General features: G+C 36.0%; 1 protein-coding gene across 1 annotated transcript; it reads left to right on the forward strand.

The window, feature by feature from the left end:
* Positions 1–512: 512 nt before the first annotated feature.
* On the forward strand, positions 513–10123 carry LOC117330623 (tudor and KH domain-containing protein-like). Its single transcript, XM_033889051.1, has 6 exons — positions 513–701; positions 1994–2042; positions 3503–3653; positions 5328–5485; positions 6333–6389; positions 8162–10123. The coding sequence occupies exons 1-6, from the start codon at positions 524–526 to the stop codon at positions 8334–8336; spliced, it is 768 nt and encodes a 255-aa protein (XP_033744942.1). The 5' UTR covers positions 513–523; the 3' UTR covers positions 8337–10123.
* Positions 10124–11490: the final 1367 nt, after the last annotated feature.

Below are 11490 nucleotides of genomic sequence, written 5' to 3' on the forward strand. Positions count from 1 at the left end.
ACACTATAACCATATATAGCATTGTTAGAGATTAACAAATAAAACAAATTGAATATGAACATTATTTTGACATTTGGCCTAATCCAACCAGGTGAGCGATGCAGGCCCCATGGGCCTCTTGTTGTATATGTATTAACAAATTGAACATGAACATTATTTTGACATTTGGTCAAATCCAACCAGGTGAGCGATACAGGCCCCATGGGCCTCTTGTTATGCAATTAACTTGTAATTTCTTCAAGAAACATAATTTCATTGCTTTGTTAGGTTTATTTCTTGTCAATTTGGGAAACTTGACCAGGGAAATTGCAGTGATAATAAAAAAAAAATGATCTCTGTTTGCTTGTCTGGGGTCATGGACTTCAGAAAATATTTGTTGGGGCCCATAGAAATTCTGGAAATATTGAAATTTTACATAGTGGTACCAGAAAATGTAGATTTATCATGGAAATTGCTCAACTTTTTTTCTGGAATGTCTCTGCACCATGTGCATCAATTCAGGTTAATTGCAGGAGGAGTGACAATGGACAGGGAACCAGTGTATGGTGGACTAGATGATGGCCAGGTTGAGGCTCTGCTACCCGACTGTGACACCTGTGTAGCCGTAGAAATCGCCACAATCATCAACCCTGCCCACTTTTACATCATTTTGCCCTGGGGAAAAAGGACTCTGGACACACTACTTGATCCTAGATCCACTGGTAAGTGCAGGAATGATTAAGTCCAAATCTCTTTAACTAGAAACCAGTAACTTAATAAATTTATTTACTGTGTGTTCACCAATAAATAAAAATTTGCCATAGTCTACAGTTACAGATGCTGAAACCTACCAGCTACAATAAATAAAAGTGGGAAAAGGCATTGGTATGGTATTAATATAAGTAGGGGAATGAGTCAGTTTTTAGCCTAGCTACCAGTTGAAGTTTGTTATTACTATTTTTCAGTAAGTTCTCCTTGAAAGTTTATCGCTATTTCTCAGAAAGTTTGCAATCACTATTTCTTGGAAAGTTTGTAATTGTTATTTCTCGGAAAGTTCATTCAGATCTTTCTTGGATTCCATATGAAATTTCCCCTTGTTATCAAATGATTAAGAGGGTGAGGAGAAAGAAAGGAAAAGTAGAGAGAAGATCAGTCTTGCAGGACCAATAAAGATAATTCAATGGTGGGCACCGAGATCCCTTTGCGTCAGTTTGCGATCTCTTTTCTCCACATTACCATAGTGATTTTCAATCCAACAATCGGGAGCAGGGATAATGCCACTTATTTTGGCTCCTTAATGTTACTTCTAATTTCTGTGTTAATTATAATGACAGAAGAAATTTATATAACTTGTACAAGCTAATTATCAGCCGCCCAACAAAGTTGGTAGGTGATATACAAATGGGTTCTGTCCATCTTTCCGCACGATATCTTTTGAAGGAATGATAAGATTTTGATGAAACTTGTTTGGTAGACTTATTACCTAAACTCCTCACTCAAGTTTGATTATCACCATATTCTGCACATATTTAATGAGGCTGCTGTGATCTGATTGGCTGATTGCTTTTCACGCAATATCTTTTGAAGGAATTATTGGATTTTGATAAAACTTGCTTGGTATAGACTTATTACCTAAATACCTTGGTCAAGTTTATTATCGGCATATTCCGCACCTGTTTAATGAGGCTGCTGTGGTATGATTGGCCGTTAGCTTTATGCACAAAATAACTTTTGAAGGAATGATCAGATTTTGATGAAAATTGCTTGGTAGACTTGTTTATGTTGATTACTCTCACATGAACTTGATGACTGAATACAAATACATGTACATGTAATGATTCTTCATACTATGTCATGTGTTTCATGTTTTTATGCATTTTGCCCACTTTAATTTCATGTAATACAATATTTGCATGGGTGGAGGGATCTTGATGACTATGTCATTGTTTTAGAAATTGTCATTTTGTCGTTAGATTGTGTAGATGTAGAACTTGTCTTATTTTACATTCTACAGATCCTGGAGAAGATGACGAGACATTAGATGAGCTAGTAACATCACTGCAGTGAGTATAAAAACAGTTTTAAATGAATGCTTAAAGCCTGAATTTTATAAATGCATCATGAAAAATATATCTCTCATATAATATAAGTATTGTCCAATTTTGCATACAGGTGATTTTATGTTATAGCGGTGTATTAAAAGTTTTTTATCCGGAGAATTCCTTTCGGTTTTTAACCATTTTCCAATCTCTTGAAAACTAAATAGGCTTTATAATAATGATAAGTAGTTGAATTTGTAGGTCAGTTGCTACTACTAATGTCAGTGTTTGGTTTCTACTGATAATATGTAAACATGTTCTGTTTTGTTTGTTGTCTATGACGAGGTTACAGTGAAAATGTATTTGTATACCTTGTATTATTAAAAAAAATCCTTAACCTTTTTTAATTGTCACTTAAATATGATATAAGTCCTGTCTTGATTATATTTTATAAATGTGTCAAAATTTAAAAACAAAAACAAAACTATCCTGGAAATTGTCTTAGTTTGTAAAAACTTTCCTAGCAGATTTAGAAAATATTTATAAACAGTTACATGTAGCATTCATTTGATTTATATACCGTATTTGACCTAATAAGGGCGCCTACCCTAATAAGGGCGCCCCTACCTTTTTTCAAGGAAATAAATCTTTGACTGAGTGTCAAAATGGTGTCAAAATGGTGTTCAAAAGTAATAATTCATGTGAAATATTTTGCTACTTTATGTGTTCAATTTTCTTCAACAAATTAAGTAACTGAAACACATGTTTTCGCCACATTTTGTGAATTCCTACAGGCTACAGATGACATGTCAGTGCAAAGAGCACCCAAAACTAAACACACATACAAATAATAACTTACCATCTTTATTTGAAGATAAAGTAAAGACTTCATTCTTGTTGATAAATAACTTCTGTTCAGAACAGAAAGCTAGTAAAAGACATTGTAAATCAATTATTAGGTAAAAGAAAACGATGTCTGATATGATCTGGGAAATCACCTGTTTCTATAAATAGAACACAAAAGAGTTCCATTTGAACATAAATGGTGGAACACACGTTCTCTGGTCTAAAGATCAGCTGGCATGGTTAACAAGTTTACAGGAGTATTCAAGTGATGTTTAAGCTTAATATATGATAATGAATAGATATCTTCATCTGGAATGTTTTTATGACTGAATATTTTACCGTTTCCACAACCTTGGGTATTCTGCTATAAGGTATAGTCTGTTTCATAAAACTTCAGAATAACTAATCTTAATAAGGGCGCCCCCACTGTCAATTACCCGCGCCCTGCGCCCTTATTAGGTCAAATACGGTATAAATATCACAATTATTAGCAAATTTCAAACCTTGTGAATTGAGTTCTCATATTTCTATATGTGTATGTCAATATAATTTTCTACTTTGTAATGCTGTCAGTGTCATAATATATTGTCATGTGTATTGGTAGTTCTATGATCTGAGTGATGGTTTGCTGTTAACAGGAGACGCTATGGAAACATGACATTTCCACAGAGGACATTAGTACATTATGCAGAGGGTGAGCTAGTGGTAGCTCGCTTTGCGCAAGATGGACGCTGGTATCGCGCCAAAGTCCTCTGTTCCGATGACAGAGAGCGAAATACAAGGATTCAGGTATATTTTGTTAATTTAAATATCCATCAACAATTTCTAGACAATAGCAAAGATGAAGATATATTAAGGGACATTTTACTTAATTACTAGTATGTCTCAATCTCCTTCGAATGAAAGAAGACATGATGCAATTAGTATTGTCCTTCTTGTTATTCTAATAATTTTTTTGTCAAGGCACTCATTTCTAACCTGTTGAAGATATCTGAACAAAACTTGCAATATACTTGTATCACCAAAACTTGGTGTGCAGTTCACACTGTGACCTTAACCTCAAGGTCAGCAGTCAAAGAAGTGAATTTTCCAAATAATTTCTTGTTCAGATGAAAACTTTTAAACCATTATAAGATATATCAATAGAAGTTGCTGTGTATCTTTATCACCTGCTAACAAAATGAATATGTGGTGTCTTAAATATTCCTCTCTATAATATGTAGTGGCTTAAATATCCTCTCTATGATGTTTGTTGTTTTCAATATTCCTCTATATAATATGTTGTGTCTTAGATATTCCTCCCTATAAGATGTGATGTCTTAAATATTCCTCTATATAATATGTGGTGTCTTAAATATTCCTCCCTATAAGATGTGGTGTCTTAAATATTCCTCCCTATAATATGTGGTGTCTTAAATATTCCTCCCTATAATATGTGGTGTCTTAAATATTCCTCCCTATAATATGTGGTGTCTTAAATATTCCTCCCTATAAGATGTGGTGTCTTAAATATTCCTCCCTATAATATGTGGTGTCTTAAATATTCCTCCCTATAAGATGTGGTGTCTTAAATATTCCTCTATATAATATGTGGTGTCTTAAATATTCCTCCCTATAATATGTGGTGTCTTAAATATTCCTCCCTATAAGATGTGGTGTCTTAAATATTCCTATCTATAATATGTGGTGTCTTAAATATTCCTCCCTATAATATGTGGTGTCTGAAATATTCCTCTATATAATATGTAGTATCTTCTATATTCCTCTATATAATATGTGGTGTCTTAAATATTCCTCTCTATAATATGTTGTGTCTTAGATATTCCTCCCTATAAGATGTGATGTCTTAAATATTCCTCTATATAATATGTGGTGTCTTAAATATTCCTCCCTATAAGATGTGGTGTCTTAAATATTCCTCCCTATAATATGTGGTGTCTTAAATATTCCTCCCTATAAGATGTGGTGTCTTAAATATTCCTCTATATAATATGTGGTGTCTTAAATATTCCTCCCTATAAGATGTGGTGTCTTAAATATTCCTCTCTATAATATGTGGTGTCTTAAATATTCCTCCCTATTAGAAGTAGTGGTTTAAATATTCCTCTTTAAGATATGTAGTCAATAGAATATTCCTCTATATAATAAGTGGTGTCTTTAATATTCCTCCCTATAATATGTAGTATCTTAAATATTCCTCCCCATAATATGTAGTATCTTAAATATTCCTCCCTATCATATGTGGTGTCTTAAATATTCCTCCCTATCATATGTAGTATCTTAAATATTCCTCCCTGATATCACAGTCTGTTATAAACTGAGAATAAACACACTCCAAATGTTACCCTTATCATGATCAATGTCTAAAAATTATTAGGAGCTTTGATGTCAATGTTAGGAGCTTTAATGTCAAATTGACATCATTGTAGTTTCTTTCAGAAATTTTGTTTTGTTTCTCATCAGGTGTTCTACGTGGATTTCGGGAACAAGGAATGGGTATCAGAGCGAGATATAAAACCCATGGAACCTCAGTTTCTACATTTACCTTTCCAAGCCATTGAATGTTTCCTTGTAGACATAGAACCAACTGGTCATGCAGATCATTTCTCACAGAAAGCCAAGTAAGTAATAAAGAGCAGGATTCCATAAAAGCCAGGAGTAATTTTAAAATCAATATCTGGCAGCATAATTCTGTACATTTTTCGAGAATTTCTTTTAGAATTTATTCTAGGGATAACCATCACACTATAGCTAGAGATTTATGTGGAACCTGTGCAGGGTTAGTACGGGCCTTGAGAAAGCCTTGAATTTCACCTTGGGCCTTGAAAAGCCTTGAATTTCACCTTTGGCCTTGAAAAGCCTTGAAAATTGGTTTACAGCCTTGAAAAATCCTTGAATTTTAAGGTTTCATTAGGATAAGTGAAACCCTGGTCACTGATCATTTGGATTCAGTTATAAGTTGCCTTTTTGTTCTCTTGTTCCCTCTCAATTTTACTTAGATGATGCGTAAAATGGGCCTTGAATATTTAATTTAGACATTGAAAAAGGCTTGAAATGGCCTTGAATTTGGTTTGACATAAACCGTATGAACCCTGCTGTGACCATATAGCCTCTATTTTGACTCACTGATCACGTGAACAGACATAAATGGAGCATGTGATTGCTAATTTTCACCAAATCTCATAAAATCTTGTTGAAAAAACTACCAAGTTTGTAACCAAAAATGGCATTGGCCAAAATACTGGAGGGAATAAGAAAATGCAGGAATTTAGGCTCTCCTTTTAGGGGGAATAAACAGCTTGAAATTGTCTCATGCAGCCGGGTGGTATGGCATTTATGAAAATTGTGTGTAAAAAATAACATCAGTATCTGGTAATACTTATTATTGGTGCTTGGGCTGGTACTTAATAAGAATAATTCAATTCATTTCTTTGTTTTAAGAGATTTTTTTTTTTTTTTTTTTTTCAGGAAAATGTTTCAAGAAATGACTGACGGCAAGACTCTGGTAGCTTACGTCAAATCTAGGTGAGTGTTTTTGTGTACATTAGTTGACACCAGTGTGTAATTTGTATTATTAGCTCACCTGGTCCGAAGGACCAAGGTGAGCTTATGCCATACCGTTGCGTCCGTCGTCCGTCGTCCGTCCGTCCGTCGTCTGTCGTCCGTCGTCCGTCGTCCGTTGTCCGTCCGTCCGTCAACAATTGACTTCTTCTTCATAACCACTGATCAGAATTTGACGAAATTTTGTCAGAAGCATCCCTATGGGGTGTGGACTCAAAATTGTACAAATGGTGGGGCTGACCCCCCAGGGGTCTGAGGGGCGTGGCAAAAAGGGGTCAATTTGGCTATATTAATATAAACGACTTCTTCTCTGAAACCAAGCAAAGGATATCGCTCCTATTTGCCTGGTAGCATCACTATGGGGTGAGGATTCAAAATTGTACAAATGGTGGGGCTGACCCCCTGGGGGCCTGAGGGCGGGGCCAAAATGGGTCAATATACCTATATTTATATCAACGACTTCTTCTCTGAAACCAAGCAATGGATATTGCTCATATTTGCCTGGTAGCATCACTATGAGATGGGGATTCAAAATTGTACAAATGGTGAGGCTGACCCCACGGGGGCCTGAGGGGCGGGGCCAAATGTGGTCAATTGGGCTATATTGATATAAACGACTTCTCCTCTGAAACCGAGCAATGGATATTGCTCATATTTTCCTGGTAGCATCAGTATGGGGTGGGGATTCAAAATTGTACAAATGGTAAGGCTGACCCCACGGGGGCCTGAGGGGCGGGGCCAAGAAGGGTCAATTTGGCTATATTGATATGAACAACTTCTCCTCTGAAATCAAGCAACAGATATTGCTCGTATTTGACTGTGAGCATCCCTTTGGGGCCAGGATTCAAAATTGTACAAATGGTGGGGCCGACCTACCTGGGGCCTGAGGGGCGGGGCCAAAAGGGGTCAATTTGGCTAAATTGATATAAACAACTTCTTCTCTGAAACTAAGCTATGGATATCGCTCATATTTGCCTGCTTCAACCCCCGGGTTAGGGATTCAAAACTGTATAAATGACAGAGCTGACCCCCGGGGAGCTAAGAGGCGGGGCCAAAAGGGGTCATTTTGGCAGAATTGATATAAACAACTTCTTCTCTGAAACTAAGCAATGGATATATCACTCACATTTGTATGGTAGCATGGTCATGGGGTGGGGATTCAAAATTGTACAAATTTTGGGGTTGACCCCCCCCCCCCCAGGGGACTTAGGGGTGGGGCCAAAAAGGGTCAATTTGGCTAAATTGATATGAACAACTTCTATGAAACAGCTCATATTTGACTGGTAGCATCCTTTTGGTTAGGGATTCAAAATTTTATAACGGAAGGAACTGACCCCAGGGTGCAGAGGGCGGGGTGAAAAGGGGTCAGTTGGTTTAAACAACTTCTTTTCTGAAACTAAGCAATGGATATCGCTCACATTTGTGTGGTAGCATCTGGGGTTGCGCCAAAAGTCAATTTCATTTCATGGATTAATGCATTTTTGGCATAAAAACCTCACGTACCCATATAAAATGCCTATGATATATATTGACATAGCAATACCAGTGACAATATACTTAATCATCATTCTTGTTTCATATCTCATGAAATCCAGGTGAGCGATACAGGCCCTCTGGGCCTCTTGTATTGTATGTAATGGTATTGAAAAGCTTTTAGCAACAGTTTTGTACATGTATATGTTTGACATCAGTGTGTAATTGTATGGATTTATCATGTTGTATGATTGATGTTGCAGGTCATGGAGTGGCTGTTTGTACATAGACCTGTTTGACACAAGTGGAGAGGAAGATATCAATATTGGCAAGGTGCTCATTGCTCAGGGCCAAGCCCAGGTACCCAGGCCCCATTCGGAAACAAGCCTGACAAGTCGGTCGGGCAGTGAGGGCTCCCTTCTCCTCATTCCTGGCTGAGACAAGACAGTCTGGTAGTGAAGGCTTCCTTCTCTTCATTCCTGGCTGAGACGAGCGGTCTTGTACTGACTTGTAGTGAAGGCTTCCTTCTCATTTCATGCTTAGACAAGTCAGTCAGTGAGGATTCCCTTCTCTTCATTCCTGGCTGATTCTGTCCTCACTGAAGATTTGGTTCAAATACTCAAGACTGTTGAATTCTGTGATTCTTGGATTTGTGATCTGTTGTATCAATATGATGACTTCCCCCGTCATCATTGATATTTATAATGATCTTATATTGAATATCAATGTCAAATTGTTATAACCCAATACATGTACCTTTTACGTAGTCTTTTTGATGTAATCAACATATGATGGTGCTTGATCTTGTCTAATGGTGCTGTATTTCACTGTCATGCTGATATCGTAATGTCCCAATAGTTTGGACACAATTGAATGACATATTTAATGTGAGGTGGGTAGGGAGTGTGGGTAAAATTGATTTCATACTTATTTACAGAACAAGGCTAGGTACTTGATTGGTAGTCGCGATTCCAACTTTTTTCACTTCTAAATTTTTTTGGAAAATTTTTGAAAGTTCATTTAATAATAAATGTATCAATTTATATGAATAAGGTTATGAATTTCTGATGTCAAACACTTGATCCTGTGTTAAAGCCATGGAAACCATTATCTCCCGAGGTTGTACAATTTCCTGTTGTAAAACACTCAATCTTTTGTAGGACTTATCATACCTGGAGTTTTAATTCCTGTTGTACGACACTCAATCTTTTGTAGGACTCATTATCATACCTGGGATTTTAATTCCTGTTGTACAACACTCAATCTTTTGTAGGACTCATTATCATACCTGGAGTTTTAATTCCTGTTGTACAACACTCAATCTTTTGTAGGACTCATTATCATACCTGGAGTTTTAATTCCTGTTGTACAACACTCAATCTTTTGTAGGACTCATTATCATACCTGGAGTTTTAATTCCTGTTGTACAACACTCAATCTTCTGTAGGACTTAATCATACCTGGGGGTTTAATTCCTGTTGTACAACACTCAATCTTTTGTAGGACTTATCATACCTGGAGTTTTAATTCCTGTTGTACAACACTCAATCTTTTGTAGGACTTATCATACCTGGAGTTTTAATTCCTGTTGTACAACACTCAATCTTTTGTAGGACTTAATCATACCTGGGGGGTTTAATTCCTGTTGTACAACACTCAATCTTTTGTAGGACTTATCATACCTGGAGTTTTAATTCCTGTTGTACAACACTCAATCTTTTGTAGGACTTTTCATACCTGGAGTTTTAATTCCTGTTGTACGACACTCAATCTTTTGTAGGACTTAATCATACCTGGAGTTTTAATTCCTGTTGTACAACACTCAATCTTCTGTAGGACTTAATCATACCTGGGGGGTTTTAATTCCTGTTGTACAACACTCAATCTTTTGTAGGACTCATTATCATACCTGGAGTTTTAATTCCTGTTGTACGACACTCAATCTTTTGTAGCACTTAATCATACCTGGAGTTTTAATTCCTGTTGTACAACACTCAATCTTCTGTAGGACTTAATCATACCTGGGGGGTTTTAATTCCTGTCTTTTGTAGAACTTACATCTTATATTATTCCTGGTGACTTATACCTATTTAATTCCTGTTGTCAAACATATTTGTGGAACGAGAAACACAAATACCATGATCTGAATATCTGCTATCCATTAATTAACCTTCTGCCAAACAATAGCATGAAATTCTTTAATACAATAATGCTGTTTCAAATAATAAAAAAAAATCTTTCTGATCATTTTATAGGACCAAGTTTATACAGTTATAGACTGACAATAGAACTGGAAAAGAGAATGTTTGCCTTCTGTAAAGTACTTGGAAATGCACTGTTTTAGAAATAAGTCTTATAGAAATGGTACCTTGGTTAATGAGAGTTCAACATGGAACCATTAGGTTACACACACATATTTCATTTAAAAAAAAGGGGGGGGGGGGGGGGGGGGGGGGCACTTCTGTTCGTGTATCAACTGCTATACATGCTATACATATCAAATTAATAAACTCTTAATAGAGAGATTAGTGCAGGAGTGGAGTAGAAACTCATTTTGAACCTTTTACAGGGTTATGTTGGAAGTCTTGATCAAGCAGGTTGTTCCAACACTGGATATTCAAGTTTGTCCAATTAAAAAAATAATCTAGTTTGAGATATGTCGACAATTTTTTTTCTTTTGGAAGCCAAAAGGACGCTTTCAACATATGACATATTGTTGACTCATTCTGTGACAATGATTTTTTTCTGTTGTTATTAATTGCATTATTTGTTTTTACTATTTTGTTAATAAAGAACAGACAAGTAGTCATATTGAAAGCTTTTAATGATTTTATTGTCAATACAAACATCATACCAAATATAACATACTTATGCACACATAGTCTTATATTGAAGCTCTGAACAGTATTCTCTATGTACCTTGAAACACATTTCAATTACACTGACCAGAAATGTGTGATATCAATCTAATGAAAACAGATGGCACTCTTATTTTGATGAACGTAAAAACCTAGGATTATAGTCATTACTTTGTAACAGTAGCATTGACTGATGAGGGTAAAGGTTTCACATTTGTTAAGCAAAAACACTTCAAATTCATAAGTCTCATATAATGCCATGTAGTTATTGCTTTATTTATACCTAAAGGTAAATGGAGTTAAAATTTCTGTCACGCAATTAACTTCTTTAGAACAGCTGAACACAACAACAATACAATAAATCTTGCTGATACTTGGCTGCTTTCATCATTAGCCTTTAAACTCATCCAGAAACTGTTACATGTATGTATTCTTTTTTCCCTCGAGAACAATCAAAGTGGGAGCTTAGCTTGTTCCCTCAGCCTTCTGATTCAACTGGCACTGTCGACGCCTTAAAATCTTGCTGTCACATTGCACTTGCTATCAGAACTCTAAAAACCTCATTTATCATATAGACAAAACAAAAATTGTTCGGCAATCTAATTTCCGCAACTACCTAGTGGTAAATCATCGGCATTGATGATATATTAGTGCTTAATGAAGAAAGAAAACAAAATCAACTATCGGTCTGCATCTCCGATTACTAAGTTGGTAATGAGCAGCTTACAGTTTTA

The sequence above is a fragment of the Pecten maximus genome, chromosome 7 (genome assembly GCF_902652985.1).
Source record: "Pecten maximus chromosome 7, xPecMax1.1, whole genome shotgun sequence".
Lineage (NCBI taxonomy): Eukaryota > Metazoa > Mollusca > Bivalvia > Pectinida > Pectinidae > Pecten > Pecten maximus.